Source organism: Dromiciops gliroides, chromosome 4 (genome assembly GCF_019393635.1).
Source record: "Dromiciops gliroides isolate mDroGli1 chromosome 4, mDroGli1.pri, whole genome shotgun sequence".
Taxonomy (NCBI): domain Eukaryota; kingdom Metazoa; phylum Chordata; class Mammalia; order Microbiotheria; family Microbiotheriidae; genus Dromiciops; species Dromiciops gliroides.
Genome location: NC_057864.1, coordinates 484614026 through 484630728, shown reverse-complemented (window position 1 = coordinate 484630728; position 16703 = coordinate 484614026). Strand labels below are relative to the sequence as shown.

Sequence of the window (16703 nt, the reverse complement as noted above, 5' to 3'; positions counted from 1 at the left end):
TGAACTTATTGAAGTGGAATGACTTCCTAAAGGCCAGCGCAGGAGGGACAGAGCCAACTTGAGAAGTCAGGCTCCTTTCCTGGACCCACACTGCCCCCAGGTGAGGCCTCAAGCTCCATTCTAAAGCCCAGTCCACCCTTCAACTGCCACCACTTGGCATAGACCCACCCAAGCACCCTGTGGCCCACTGAGGTCTTTCTTCCAAGGACCTTTGCAGTCATCTCACTCCCATCCTTGGTGATAATCTATTCACATTTTGGGGGGCAGCTAAGTGGTGCAGTAGAAAGAAAACTGGCCCTAGAGTCAAGAGGACCTGAGTTCAAATCGCAACTCAGACACTTACTAGCTATGCGACCCTGAGTAAGTCACTTAACCCTGACTGCCTTAAACATCCAGCGCCATCTCTAGTCATCCTGATGTCTATCTTGCCACTGGATCCAGACAGCTCTGGAGGAGAGAGTGAGGTTGGTGACCTTGCACAGCCCTCCCTCACTTCAATCCAACTCACTGCAAGTCATGACATCACTCAGATGTCTTGGTCCTCTTAGAGAATGAAGGACAAACAGCCACCACCTGCATTATTTACTCTCTATGCATTTAAAGGAAAGCCTTCCAACTTCTTCATATATTATACCCACTGCTTAGAAACAAAGCAATGCGTTCTCTCCTTTCATTCTATCAAATTATAGAATGCTCAAGACATGGGTTCTCTCTCTCTGTCTCAATAGCTATAATTTTTAAATGTTCTTTTTCTCCTAAGAAAAGAAACCACAATTTAGAAGTGCAATTATTTCTCCAACATTTCCTTTTAACTTAATTTCTTTCTCTCTCTTTTTTGTTTTGGTGAGGCAATTGGGATTAAGTGACTTGCCCAGGGTCACACAGCTAGTAAGTGTCAAGTGTCTGAGGCTGGATTTGAACTCAGGTCCTCCTGACTCCAGGGCCAGTGCTCTACCCACTGCACCACCTAGCTGCCCCTAACTTAATTTCTAATGGCTGAACCCTACGTTGGATATTTTGCAATTCCTTTGATTCTTGTTTTCGACATGCAGCTTACACCAAGATTTCTCTGCCAAAGGGAAGTAGGTAATCTCCTTGTATGTCATATGCACATAAGGAAAGAGCAGGTAAGGACAGTTTTCCTTGACCATCTGGCTAGCAAAACAACAGGTCCAGGGCTGGAGAAATGTTGAAATAATTATCTTCAATACATTTGCTTTCATCAATAACTACATTCTTTTTTTTTTTTTTACTGGTCCAGAGATTACAGGCTTTTAACTTTCCTGCAACTGGATTAATAAAACTCAGAGAAAGCTCTAGCAATATTCTAAGCCTTCTCTATAAGAGCAAAACAAAAGCATCCCACAAGGGAAAGAAAACAATATTAAAGATTAGACCAAGCTTTTGCTTGGCCCCCATTTCCTAGAAGACAGAACCTTTGTGTGCCTGAGGCAAAAACTAACCTCCAACCAAGGTCAGTTCAAGAGGGATCATCATCTTCTCACAATATAACTAGATTTTCTTATTCATCAAGTCATTTTCATGGCTGGCTATATCAGACTGACCAAAATCACATGAGAATAAAAGGGACAATGTCTTTAAAAAGAACCCAGACCTCCCGGTCTTTGGGCCTAGGGACAATGAATAACCATATAACCAAGAGTACAGTAAATTTGATCTAGGCCTGCTGAATGCTTATTTTTTCCTACAGACAATAATGTAAGTCACCAAAAGTTTCTGAGCAGGAATTTGGCAGTTTTGTAAAGCAGTGGTAGGAAACTGAGCAAGAAATGGGGACCACTAATTCCCACAGAGGATTCCAGCAGGCTGCAGATGGACTGAGTTTTCCAATAGAATGTTATCATGTTTAATGTATTTTGATTTCTTTGGTGAATCCTTTCCCAATTATCTTTAAGCTGGTTTGAGAGGCGCTGGGGGTATGTGTGTGGGAGAGGGGGTCAGGTCATACAGAACAGCTGCAAGTTTGACCCCTTTGCTATAGAGGCTGAACAGCAAACTGGGCAGATGGAGAAGTGCATGAAGGGTGTCTATAGAAACCTTTCCCCATCGGTAATGGCAGCAGCACACTTAGACAGTGGCTCCCAGACCTCTGGGCGCTTGCTCTAGCAGGAAGACGTGAAATACCAAAGAAATGGGCAGGAAGTACAGCCGGATTAGACCAGGTACATGCCATGAGGGAGGCCTGGGCCCCACATGACTCCTCTCCATACACTGAGGACTGGGGGGCAGGGGTGGGGGAGCGGGCAACAGCTCAACTCCCGAAAGCATGTGAAATGTGAAGAGAGCCACAGGCAAAGGGGTCTTCAGGGCACCTGTGAGACTTGACTCCACAGCTACCCCTGCTCTTATCCCCAGCATCCCGCTCTGAGCCAAGGATCCATCCCTCAGGGCAGTTATAACTGCAACACTACCCAGGTAGCCAAAGCTGCAGCTATCCCAGGTAGCATTGGGAAAACCTGCCCCCCCCCCCCAATTTAACTTCATTCTCTTAATCACCTCATGGCTGTGGAAAACACCCTTCAGAGGGTTGGCTCTGACCAGTGAGAAAAAAGTTTGAAGATTACAGTGGACAACACAATTTTGAGGGTCCTGAGGTATCAATTCTCAAGGTATCTGAAAGAAGGGAGAATACTAAAAAGCTCTGGGGAAAAATCATGGACCTAATTACCAAAAAGAGGTCAGTCAGTTAATAAACATGTATTAAATACCTACTATGTGCCAGGCACTGTGCTATACCCTGGGAAGACAAAAAGAGACAAAAGACAGTCCCTGCCCTCATAAAGCTTACAGTCTAATGAGGAAGAAAACAAGCAAACAAATGTATACAAACACACTATGTATAGGATAAACAAGAGATAATTTAAAAAGGGAAGGCAGGGGCAGCTAGGTGGCGCGCTAGATAAAGCACTGGCCCTGGATTCAGAAGGACCTGAGTTCAAATCCAACCTTAGACACTTGACACTTACTAGCTGTGTGACCCTGGGCAAGTCACTTAACCCTCATTGCCTTGCCCCACCCCCAAAAGGAAGGCACTGGAATTAAGCAGAGTTAGGAAAAAGAGGTGATCAAGAAAATATCAATACCTAGCAACCCATAAAGAGTATGGGGGTAGCTAGATGGTACAGTAGATAAAACACCAGCCCTGGATTTAAGAGGACCTGAGTTCAAATCTGGCCTCAGCCACTTGACACTTACTAGCTGTGTGACTCTGGGCAAATCACTTAACCCTCATTGCCCTGTAAAAATAAATAAATAAATATTTTAAAGGGGGGGGCAGCTAGGTGGCACAGTGGATAGGGCATCAGCCTTGGATTCAGGAGGATCTGAGTTCAAATTCAGCCTCAGACACTTGACACTCACTAGCTGTGTGACCCTGGGCAAGTCACTTAACCCTCATTGCCCCACCAAAAAAAAAAGAGTACGGATGAGAGGGTTCCATTGTTCAGAGCACTCAAGGAGGATGAGGAGTGAGCGAAGACCATCAGATTTGGCTCTGAAGAAAGAATTTCTTTCTTAGAAAGCACTGGCCAATCACCATCACTGCAGAAGGCTCGAATGATGCTCAGACCCCGTCAGGGTGTGGTTGCTTGGGTTTTTTGCTTGACGCTGCTTTTCTGGTATAAGGAGGTGCTGGGGGAGTGTTGGGGGAGGAAGAGAAGTCTATGGAATGTGCAAGTAATGTTTAAAAAAAAATCACTGAAGCATTCTTTAAAAAGACTTCACTGGTAATTTTTGTGAGAGCATTTTCTGTAGTGTGGGACTGCTAGAAATCCAATTAAAAGGGGATGAAAAGGAAAGAAGTAAAGGTAAAGAGGGTGGCGATGAGTGAGGAGAGAGAGTTGTGGGGAAACCCGAACATACAATGGAAAAGAAGTCAGGAGTTGGGGAAACTCTCAGAAGTTTGTTAGAAAATTCAGCCTTGTCTCTTAGTGCCATTCTTAAAAACCAGGGGGTGACACCATGCACAGAGCGCTGGGTATAGAGTCAGAAAGACCTGAGTTCAAATTCAGATTCTGACACTTACTAGCTGTATCATCTTGGGCAAGTGCCTTAACCTCTGTCTGCCTTAGGTTCCTCAACTGTAAACTGGGGAGCATAAGCACCTACCTCATAGAGTTGTGAGTCAAATGAGATATGAATTGTAAAGTGCTTAACCTGGCATTGTAAGTGCTATTGCTTTTTTTTTCATGAAAGAAACTTTTAAGAGGAAGTCACCTGGGGCAGCTAGATGGCGCAGCGGATAGAGCACCGGCCCTGGATTCAGGAGTACCTGAGTTCAAATCCGGCCTCAGACACTTGACACTTACTATCTGTGTGACCCTGGGCAAGTCACTTAACCCCAATTGCCTCACTAAAAAAAAAAAAAAAGAGGAAGTCACCAAGTATATTAATGGAGAAATGTTACATGCTCCTACACAGCTGAAGAGATGGGAACAACTAGTGAATGGGATAGAACCGGCAAAGTTCAGAAGGATGAAGGCATGATTCCCAAAGAAAAGAAGCAGAAGGGCAAATTGTCACTTTGCATAAACAAAACCAAGGCAGCTACTATTAGAAAAAAAAGGTGGTAAATGGACAAAAAAAAATCTCAGTGGCAAATTTCTCTGATAAGGGTTTCATTTCTAAAATATATAGGAAAGTGCTTTAAATTTCTAAGAATTAGAGCTATTCTACTGATAAATGCTCAAAGGACATGAACAAGCTGTATTCAGAGGAAGACATACAAGCTAGTAACTAATAATTAGAGAAATGCACATTAAAACAGCTCTTAGTTTCTACTCTACAAGACTCAGATTGGCAAAATTGGTTTAAAAAAAAGGAAAATGAAAAAATGCTGGAGAAGCTAAGGGAAAATAGGCACATTGATGGAACTTCAAACTTGCCCAGCCATTCTGAAAAGCAATTTGGAACCATGTGCCAAAAGCAGTCACCTGTTATATATGTGCTCTGACCCAGCTATACTGTTACTAGGTTTATACCCCTAAGAGATCAAAGAAAGAAAAAAGGAACCATATGTACAAAACTATTGAGAGCGGCATTTTTTGCGGTGGCGAAGAAACTGAGGGGGGCGCCCAGCAATGGGTAAATGGCTGAACATGTTATAGCCCAAGAACATGACAGAACACTAATAATAGTTAAGCATCTAGATTTGCTTTTAAGGTTGGAAAAATGCTTTACAAATATTATCTTATTTGATCCTCACACCAACCTTGGGAGGCACACAGGGGTTAAGTCACTCCCCCAGGGTCACATAGCTAATAAGTGTCCAAGGCAGGATTTGAAATCATGTCTTCCTGACTTCAGGCCTATGGTTCTATCTACTGTACCACCCAGTTACTTACTGTGCAGTAAGAAATGATGAAGGGGGGCGGGGGAGCCCAGCTAGATGGTGCAGTGGATAAAGCACAGGCCCTGGATTCAGGAGGACCTGAGTTCAAATCCTGCCTCAGACACTTGACACTTAATAGCTGTGTGACCCTGGCCAAGTCACTTAACCCTCATTGTCCTGGGGTAAAAAAAAAAAAGATGAAGGGGAAAAAAAAGAAATGATGAAGGGATAGTTTTAGAGAAAGCATACAAGATTTGTTTGCACTGATACAGAGTGAAGTGATCAGAACCAGGAGAAAAATTTATACAAGAACAGTAATATTGTAAAGACAAACAACTATGAAAGACTTAGGAAAGCTGATCAATGAATGACCTGACCAACCAGGATTCCAGAGTTCATGATGTAACAAAGTGCCTACCTCTTGATAAAGAGGGGATAGACTCAGTGTGCAGATAGAGACATGGGTTTTTTTTGGACATGGCCAATAGAGGAATTTGTTTTGTTTTGGATATATATATATATATATATATATATATATATATATATATGTATAACAGGGATATTGTTTTTCTTGCTTTTTCAATGGGGAAAAGGGAAGTGGGAAGTAGAAAAAGTAGACTTTCATCTGGTAAAATAATAATTTAAAACCAGGAAACAAGATTATGTGCAAAAATGTTTCTTTAGAATCATCACAATTTAAGTTTAGCCTAAATTCAAGAAGTAAGGAAAAAGAAATCTAGCTTTATCTATCTTTCAAAGTGCTTGGTGTTTGTAACCTTGATAAATTATTAGTTATTATTGTAAGATTACCAGTAAAAATATGTACCATGTCACACAAAAAAAGACCATCAGAAGAAAGGTGGGCATGGGTTCATTCTAACTCAGTGGCATTAATCATCGTTTATTTTGAAATACTATTTCTTTACCCCCGATATTCATTAAACATATTATTTCTGTAAGGGGCTAAAATTCCAGCTAGTCTGTCTAAAATACCTAATGAGTGGTCGCCAATAAATTATAAGCTTTAGCAAGAGTTTAGACTTTCAAGCATTTATTAAGGAGAATAAGAATTTGGTAAAGAGAGAAAGGCCTAGATTCATCTGTCTATCAAAGAGAGAGAGAGAGCGAGCATTCCTAGCTCCGCTCTCCACCAGAGTCCTGATGAAAGAGAGGGAGAGCACCAGCCTCGTCCCCTTCCTCACACAAGCAGACGTTCCTTCCTGACGCCAAAGAGCCACGTGTCTTGCCCTCAGATGCCTTCTCCTCATGGCTGAGCGTCCTGCCGTAAGTCTCCAGCAGGTGGCGTCATTCGTTACATTTCCAAAGGATGGAGATCAATATTTTGAAGGGTCAAAAAAGCACATCATATGACAAATGGCTTTTTAAAAATTAGGAGTGTTTAACCCAGAAAAGAAAAAAAATAAGTTTGAGGGAAAAGGAAACAAAATGATAACTGAACTGTTCTCAAATATTTGAAGAACTGTCCCAGAGAAGAATTCACTAGGTTGAGTCTATGTTCCAAAGAACAGAACTAGGACTGAGGTGGTCAAGTTCAGAGGATCACAGATTTAAGGCCCTCACAGGTTACTGAGTCCAAACCACTCATTTTACAGAAAAGGAAACTGAAGCTCAGAGAGGGGACAGGACTTGCCCCAAGTCCCAGAGTCAACAAGTGCCTGAGACAGGATCTGAACAGAGGTTTTTCTCACCCTAAGTCCAGAACTCTATTCACAACACCCTGTCACCTCGCCACTGACTGAGGTAGATTAACTTTTTTTTAAAGTATTTTATTATTTTCCAGTTACATGTATGTAAGGATAGTTTTCAACATTTGTTTTCGTAGGATTTTTAGTTCCAAATTTTGCTCCCTCCCTCCCCGCCAAAACAGAAAGCAGTCTGATATTGTTTGTATATGTACAATCACATTAAACATACTTGTGCATTAGTCATTTTGTGAAAGAAGAATCAGAGCACAAGGGAAAAACTGATTGAGGTAGATTTCAATTACAAGTGAGAGCTTCTAACAATTAGAACAGTTTGAAAATGGGAAGGGCGGCCTTAGGAAATAGGAAATTCTCTCTCCAGGATGTTTAAGTAGAGGCTGGATGCCAGAATACTTGTCAGGAATGTCAAAAGGGATTTATGTCCCAGTGAAGTCTGGGCTGGATATTCTCTGAAGAGCCCTACTCCTGTAGGGTTTCTGTTTACAACTGTGGGACCCAGAATCAATGTGCTGCACTAGGCCCGAAGTTGGCCAGGGGGCTGGGTGGCAGGCCCAAAGGCAGCAGAATTGAGCCCCATTGATTAATTCAGCAAACTTACTTTTTTGAATGTTAATTATGTAGCAAGGGGGGAAAAAGAGAAGACTTGGTTCTTGCCTACATACACCCCCCCCACACACGTATGTATCCACATATAACCTTAAGTTAGAATGTGATAAGTGTCCCAAAAGTGCAATAGGAATTCAGAGATGGGGGGGAGTGGTGGAATCTAGGGAGTCTTCATGTCTTTTGGGCTGAACCCTGAACAATGAATGGGTATAATTTTGATGAGAGGAGATGGTGGTAAGGGCATTCCAGGAAAAGAAATCATGAACAGTGACAACAAGGAGAGGAACAAGAAAACAGAGAGGATGGAGAGGGCTCCATCAAGCCAAGTTAAGATCAATCTGTAGACAGTCCTGACTGTGTCACTAAGTAGTCTGAACTGAAATCAATTGGCAATGGGGAGCCATAGATGGCTTTTAAGTGGGGGTGTGCTTTAGTACCAGAGCTGTGTTTCAGGGGGAGCTGACTGGCTGCAGAGCATAAGGAATCTAGGGAGTTATTACACTCATGAAGTTGACTCTACTATTGTCATTATTGCCATTTTACAGATAAGAAAACTAAGTCAGACAGAGGTTAAGTGACTTAACCAGGGTACTTAGCTAGTAAGGTGGGTTTTGAACTCAGGTCTTCCTGACTCCAGGCCCAACTCTCTATCCTCTGTGCCCACCTGCCTTGGTTTATAGCCAACAGTCCTTGGTTGTATTTGAGAAGAAAGGCTCAAGGAAGAGAAAAGAGAAGAAAGTGGCTCAGAAGTTTCAAGCCTGGGCAAATGTGAAGAAGACGGGGGCGGGAGCAGGGGAGTGAGACAAAGGAACAAATGCTGAATTTTCAGCAATTATTTGAATGAAAAGGGGAAATCCTTGAATTGGACATTCTAAATTTCCAGTCTCTGACACAGGTACCTATGATCGATGTAATATTTTGCTCTTATCAGTTAATCGACAGCCCCTGAGCACTGTGCCAGACCTGTGACCACACAGAGGCAGAGCTGTGGTGGAGACAGGGATCAAGCGGACCAAAAGAGATGCGTTGTGGGATGAGAGAGAGTGAGGCCTTAAAGCATGGTCTGCAGCTTTGGCAATTTCTAATAAAGCAAGCTGTCAGGCCCAATAATGTCACCTACGTTGTCAAGTAAAGACCATAAAGCCTAGAAGAAATCAGCAAAAACAATGACGCCATGGACGTCTGGAAAGAAGCCGAGGGACAGATGCTGGATACTTTATAAGCGACAGGGAGAAATCATCCTCGAGGCTTCAAATGACTTGATTTTTACCAACACTTCACCCTGACTCTTTTTTCCCCACTATTAAAAAAACCAACCGGCTTCACAAACTTGCGTCATCCTGTCACGCCTGCGCAGGGACCATGGAACCTTCCCTGTCCTGTTCCAGCTGGACTCCGCCCTAACTCTTAACCCTGGCCTACCTCTGCAACATTACTTCTCTGACCCATGAAATCACAGAATCACAGTTCCTTGGTGCCGGAAGCACCTTCGGGTGCCATCTCCTTCAGACCATCCCTGACCTTAGGGTGCCATCCCTGGCCGGCCGAGGTAGGCCTGAGCCTTTGCTTGGAAGCCCACAGCTTCCTCGGGGAGCCCTTCCTGTCACTATTCCTTTCGAAGCACGTGCAGATATCTTCTGACCATACAAATAAAACTCGCAAAACCTCCCTAAATGCTGAGCCTTTGATTGTATTTTCCAAACTTCTTCCACATCTAAGTGGACAGGTGTATTCTTGAACTAAATGGATGGAAGGCATTCAAAGTTGTAACTTAGGAGAGAATGGAAAGGTGGTGGTTTTATTTAAGCTATCTCTTTTAGGACCAAGAAAGTCTAATCATTAAGTTTAGAAGCATCTATTTAGTATTTTAGAAGGATCATTAAACAACAAGCAGCTAGGTGGCAGAAGGCATAGAGCGCCAAGTCTGGAGTCAGGAAGACATCTTCATGAATTCAAATCCAGCCTCAGACACTTACTAGCTGTGTGACCCTAGGCAAGTCACTTAACCCCTTTGGCCTCAGTTTCCTCATCTGTAAAACAAGCTGGAGAAAGGAAATAGAAAATCACTCCAGTCTCTTTTCCAAGAAGACCCGAAATAGGGTCACAAAAAGTTGACACAAACTGAACAAATTAAACAAATATTTATTGAATGTCTACTAAAAAAGGGCACCATGAGTGGAAGGTCATTTGGCCAAAGACACCATCCTTAGGTAATTCAGCCAAAAAATGAAACTGAATTGATTAATAATTTAATTATTAAAATTGCTAAAAATATATCAAGCATCTATTACATGCAGGGTTCTGTGGAGAAAAGAGTTTATGCTTTCAAGCCGTTGACAATCTCTTAAGGAGGGGGTGCGATATAGACAGGGATAAATAAATATGAAATAAAGACACAGTAATTTCAGGAGGGAGAGGGCACTACTAGCTGGGGAAAGCGCAAGAAGGGCCACATGGAGGAATTGCGTCCTCATCTGGACTTGGCATTAAGCTCTGGATTTTCAGTGGCAGAGACGAGGAGGGCATACACACCCTCCAGGCACCACTGAGAGCCTCCATGGAGGCAGAAGGTATGATGTCCTACTAGGGAATAATCAGTAGGCTGGCACTACTAGAATGAGTGAGTAAGGGAAGGAGAATAATGAGAAATAAGACCAGCAAGGTAGTTGAGATGCATATTGTAGGGTGCTTTAACGTCAGGCTTAGGGTTCTGAATTCTGTCCAAGAGGCAAGAGGGAACCAGCAGAGACTTCTGAGTAAAAGAACTTGGCAGCTATGTGGGGAATAGACTGTAGAGGGGACACTGGAAGCAGGATGACCAATCAGAAGGCCAAGAGAACAGGTGAAAAGTGATGAGGTCTTCTAAGATAAGGAGCTGTACAAAGGAAGACTGATGGGACAGATGTGAAAGTAGAATCCACACAATTCGACTACTAATTGAATAAAGAGGCTGAGTGAGAGGAAAGAAGAAAGAATGACTCCAACTGTCTAAACCCTTTGATCCTGAGACTCTATTACTGGGCTTAACCCCCAGGAATGCACTAACATGAAGAAAATCCCCACATACAACAAAATATTTATAGCAGTACTTTTTGTGACTGTAAAGAATTGGAAAAGAGGTAGATTCTCATCGATTGCATAAGTACTAAACAAACTGTGTGACATGAAAGGATGTAAGAAAGGCTATATGTGGGAAATACAGAGAAGCATGTAAAGAGCTGCATGAAATAATCCAGAATGAGGCAAGCAGAGCCAAAAAACCCCGCTATACACAGTAATTACAACAATATAAACAGAAAGAAACACACACACAATCAAAAGTGAATGTAGCGTATATAGATATATAGATATAACCTATATCAGATTACCTGCTGTCTAGGGGAGGGGAGGGAGGGAGAAAAATCTGAAATTGTAAAGCTTGTATAAACAAAAGTTGAGAACTATCTTTACATGTAATGGAAAAAATAAAATACCTTATATGTAAAAAAAAAAAGTGAATGTAGCAAAATTATAAAGATCAAGCATGACTTGAATCAAGAGATGTGAGAAAATTCCAAATCCATTCCTCTGTGGAGATGGGAGGGCTATACATGTTATACAATGGACACGGCTTTTTTAATGTATGGATTGGTTGTGCTGATTTTTCCCCCTTTTTGGCTATTAAAAATACTATTTGGTGGATAGAGCACCGGCCCTGGAGTCAGGAGTACCTGAGTTCAAATCCGGCCTCAGACACTTAACACACACTTACTAGCTGTGTGACCCTGGGCAAGTCACTTAACCCCAATTGCCTCACTAAAATAAAAAAAAAATACTATTTGGTATATGAGATGGCTTTTTTGGAAGGCAGAGAAAAAGCAAGAGTGGGGAAAATTTTGATGATGAAAAAAACCAAAAGATAATGAAAAGTAATTTTTTTTTGAAAGATATTTTTTTAAATAAAAGAATGACTACAAGTTTGTAAACCTGGGTGACCAGAAGGTTACTGCTACTCTCAATAGTATTGGGAAGGTTTGGAGGAAGAAAGAGTTTGAGAATGAATTCCATTTTGTCCATTTTAACAAGCACTTTGCAATGCATGGTTTAAACTCAGGAAGGAGATTAGAACTAGATATATAGATTAGGGAGTCATTGGCAAAGAAATGATAATTGAACCCATGGGAGCTTATAACATCACAAGGGGGAGAAAAGAGAAAAGGACCCAGGTCAAAGCCCAGAGGGACTCTCACACAGGAGCAGGAGAAAGATGATGATCCTGCGAAGGAAACTTCAGAAGGAAGGATAAAAGTGGGAGAAGATCCAAGAAAGAGAACAGTCCCAGAAGCCAAGGTTACTGTTCCTCTTCCTCTAAGACAAGCACACAAAAAGGTCTTGAGACAGTTTTCTTTAATAGCAAGTTACCAAAACTTAAATCGATTTTGTTTTTACCTAAAACAACTCCCTAGCTTTTCATCCTTGGCTCTCCATATATCAGGCATCGCCAGCCAAAAGAATTTAATTAGAAGGGATCAATTGCTACCATACTCTTTCCTACCTATGTTATCTTTCCTTGAATTTGTTCAGTACACACCCAAGTTTTCCAGCAAGGTTGTGTCCCAGCACATACACATCACTACTGGATTAATTAATTTACTTTCTTATCTAGAAGACTGCCACCATTTCTGAATTTTTACAGGTCCCTATTTTTGGATCTTAGTTACTTTATTCTTCAATCTCCTCAAGAATAAGGAGCAAGGCTGGTTCCCACTTCCTGCTTTGCTCACAAACCATCAACAGATACTTTCTGATTTCTAGCAACAGATTAATTTGACCAAGACATAAATTAAGCAAAGGTACCACCGATAAGTTTCTTTCCTGAAAGCAACATATATGTGAAATGACCAAGCCCAGTATTACTTGGGGAAAATGGGAAGAAACAAGCTATAATCAGGGGAGTGGAAAAAACAAGCATTCCACTGTCTACCAGTAAAAATCTATCCCTTTATAGGAAGATGGTGATTATCCAATTCAGAGAAAAGTAAAATAACAGTATGTCAAACTATGTAAAAAATAGTAAAGCTAAGTTACCAGCCCTGACTACACAAGGCTGAAAGATCTTCATAGAGGGAAGTAAGCAAACTGATCAGGCATTTTCACAAAAAGCAGCAAAAACAAAGTACATCTGTCCCCCTTACGTTTCCGGTCTCACCCACAAAGCTTCTTGTGCCTTTTTGGTATCTTGCATTCTATAAACTGCTACTGACAAAATGACATAGAGAGAGGGGAATAAAAGCTTTCTGAAACAAACTATAGAAGATGCTGAGAAAGCATTCCCTACGGAACCAAAAAATCAGGAGAGGAAGGTGTAACTAGCATCATGTGGCCAGCCCGAGGGTAATGACTAAGTTTTACCTGCAAGAGCCACTTTGAGAAACTGTCCTTTTTATGTGTATTAATTTATTTGTTTTGGGTAGTCAGCCCCAAGAGGAAACTCTTCTAGGAGGCCAGAGTTAGCAAGAACAAGAAGAGGAAGCGAATAAAGAAGATGTAAAATAAGTTCTATTTGGATAACAGGGTTTATAAATTCGCACTGCCCTGGAAACAAACATAAGGCATCACACAGCCTTCTGGCGCTACAAAGGCACAATCGAACCAAGCCTTTCTATACCTTCCCTCCCCCTCGGAGATGCCAGACAGACGCTGCATGAAGCCCCTCCAGCGGGTGAGAACACACGAGGGTCCCCACCCGACACCGCCAGGTCTGCCCCGCCACCAAAGCGCCCACACGGGCCACGCTACGAGCCTTACTGCGGAGCCGAAGGGGGACAGCGCCTTCGGGGCTAAAAGACCCCCCAGGAGGGCGGCCTGGCTTCCTCAGTCTCCACTCCGGCTCCGGGGCTGAAGTCACGGGCGAAGGAGAGAGGAAGGAGAACCCCCGCTGGACGCCCACCAGGGAGGGCGGCACGAGCAGTGGAGGTGGGAGACAGTCCGGGGCTACCCCACACCGCCGGGCCGGGGATCCCCCCACGGGGGGTCTTTGCCCCAACAGCCTCCATGCCCGGAACACCCACAACAGCGGACCCAGCCCCCCCCCCAGTCCCCCCCTCCTTTCGGGGACACCCGCTTGTCCCGCAGAGATCTCGGGGGACAGCGTCCCCCTCCCTCCAATGGTCCCTCGGGCGCCTCTCGCCCCCTCCCAGCACCCCTACTTTCTGGGTGAGCCCCCGTTTCTTTCCCCATTCTCCCAGACAGGGGCAGCCCGGCCCACCGAGGAGCCCCAGCCCCCTTGGCACCCTCGCAGCCCAGGGTCCCTGTCCCCCAGTCCTCGGCCTGTCTCCTCGGTCAGGGGTGCCCTCTCCCAAGGTCCCCGCCCCTCATGCCCCAGCCCGTCCCCTCTGCTCGAGGCCCCCGGCCACCCCCTGCCCAGGGTCCCCCCAGGCCCGGCCCCTGAAGTCCCCCGCGGGCGGATACAGCTTGAAGCCCCTCAGGATCTCCCGGGCCCGCTCGTCCTCGGTGGACATGACGCGGCGCCGGCGGCTCCGGGCAGCGCTGCCCCGGAGCTAGTCACCTGCAGCGGACAGTGCCGGGGGCCGCAGCGACGACGGTGGCGGAGACAGCAGCGAGAGGGGAGCCGGAGCCGGAGCCGGGGCCGGAGCCGGAGCCGGGGCCGGGGCCGGGGCCGGAGCCGGAGCGGGATTCTCGGCTGAGGAGGCGGTGGCGACTGAGGCGGCAGCGGTCCCCGCCCCCCTCCCCCACTCCGGCCCGCCCTCCGCCCCTTCGACCAATAGGAAACCGGTATCCTGCCGGGGGCCGGGACCTCTTTGTGGATGGGCATCTCATTCTACCAATAAGAGAAGGAGCGGCTTCGGCGGGGGAAGGAGGAGCGTCCCTTCGAAGGACCGTCTCTTCGTCGTCATCATCTCCACCCGGCCTGAGACGGGAGCCTTCTTGGGTCAGTTTTTTCCGCTCTCGTTGTGTCCTGGAGCGCGCCGGCTGCCGGTGAGGTCCAATAAGAGCAGTTTCTTCTGCCCGCAACCTCGAGGCTTTGCTAGAAGATTTGAGCGCTGAGACTACAAGTCCCAGCATGCCGCGCGCTTTGGAGTCCTCAGTCACCTATCGAGAAGCCCGGGAACTACGAGTCCCATGATGTCCCACAGGTTGGTTTCCCTAAGTTAGAACCCCGTGTGGGTGGACTTGCGTGGACTCATTCGTAAACATCCAACCGCGTGTGGCTCCTGTACAGTCTAGAGCCGTCTATGGGTCGTTCTCTCTCCCTGTCTCTTTCTCCATCCTGTCTCCCTCTGTGTTTATCTCTGTCTCTTCTCTCCCTCACTAATTCTCTCCTTCCCCCTCCCTTTATCCCCCCCCTTCCCCCTATGCTTCCCTTCCCCCCTTTTCCCTCTCTCTCCTTTTCTGTTTCTCTCCCTCTCCCTCCCTTTCTCATTTTCTCTCCCCTTCTCTTTCTCTTCCTCCCCATCTCCCTCCCCTCCTCCCCATTCTCTCTCCCCTCTTTCCCTTTCCCTTTCTCATTCTTACTTCCCCTCCCTTTCTCCCCTCATTCTCTTCCTCCTGCCTCTCCCCTGCTCTCTGCTCTCTCCCCCCTCCCACCCCTTTTTCTTCTCTTCTTTCTCCCTCTCACTTTCTTTCCGTCCCCCATATCCTTTTCTCTATCTTCTGCGCCCCCCCACCCCCACCCCAGGCTGAGAAAATGATTTTCCTAAAGCCCAGGTCTCTAATGGGCTGTGGCTCCCTTTCCCTTCAGGAGCCAATAAAAACTCTTCTCTGGCCTTTAAAGGCCTTCACCGGTCTGGGCCCCAACCTACCTATCCAGCCTTATTAAACTTTCTTCCTAGTCAGGTATTTGGTGGTCCAGTCAAATTGGAATATACTGACTGAATACACAGGACTTGCTTGGATACATGCCCACTTCACCTCTGCCTGGATCCCTTCAAGGCCAAGTTCAGGAAGTACCTTTTACATTAAACCTTGCCTGATTCTGGATTCTGGATTCTGGAAGCCCCTCAGGATCAAGATTGACCAAGTTCAAATCCAGCCTCAAGCACCTACTAGTTGTGTGACCCTGGGCAAGTCACTTAACCTCTGTTTCGGTTTCCCCATCTGTAAAATGAGGATCATAATAACACCTACCTCCTTGGGTTGTGAAGATCAAAACGAAATAGCACATGTCGGTAAAGCACTTTGCAAACTTCAAATGGATGCATAAGGGCTTGGCTATTATCCCCACTGCTAGTGTTTTCCTTCCCAAATCATCACATCTATTTTGTAAGTAATTCTAAGTGTATACTTGCAACAGTCTAGGCTTCGGGTCTGATGGGACAGAATGAAGCTCCCAGTTTGATAGTAATTCTGTCCTTGCAAGCGGAGTTAGGAAAGTTTGAATGTCTGTGATTATTCCTTGAGTTGGAAAGAGAAAACTAACAGTGGCCTGGGACACTGGTTTCCTAAAAGGTCACTTTGCTTCCAGGCAAAGGTGGAAAAAGGGACATGAGGAAATGTACAGGAAAGGGCCAACCACAGGTATTTATTAGGAGAAAGAAATCAGTCAGAGGTCTTTTACAGAATAAAAACCAACAACAAATGGGTATCAGTCATAATCAGCTGAAGCAAGGCAGGAAAAAGGGATAAGGACTGCCATTTTCTCCATGTTCCCCATAATGCATCAAAATCAATAAAAATTTATTAAGCTCCTACTATGCGTTAGGCACTGTGCTAAGAGTTGGGGAGATACAAAAAAGGACAAGAGACAGTATTTGCCTTCAAGGAGCTTACAATCTCATGGAGGAGACAACATGCAAACAAATAGGCACAAACAGGCTTCATACAGGATAAACAGTAAATCATTAATAGAGGGAAAAAATCAAGAGGGGTTAGGAAAGGCTTCTTGTATTAGTTGAGACTTGAAGGAAGCCAGGAAGCACTCAGTCACTTGAGCTGGGAAGAAATAACAATTCCCAGGTTCTTTAGCTACTTAGAGCCCTCAGTAAAGTAGGCAGTCCAAGTCTGACAGGACTATAACACGCTTC

General features: G+C 44.8%; 1 protein-coding gene across 2 annotated transcripts in view; it reads right to left on the bottom strand.

Annotated features, from left to right (window-relative positions):
* PDE6D (phosphodiesterase 6D) overlaps window positions 1-14381 on the bottom strand; it is a 68263-nt gene extending 53882 nt beyond the window's left edge. Inside the window, exon 1 of one of the 2 annotated variants that reach the window (XM_043964068.1) lies at window positions 14228-14381. Coding sequence is in view for 1 of the 2 variants with exons in the window: in XM_043964067.1 (XP_043820002.1) it covers window positions 14131-14180 (50 nt within the window). In the remaining variant the exon portion in view is untranslated. Of the gene's footprint in view, window positions 1-14130 lie in introns of both variants that reach the window. The other variant, XM_043964067.1, reaches the window with a different exon arrangement.
* Window positions 14382-16703: the final 2322 nt, after the last annotated feature.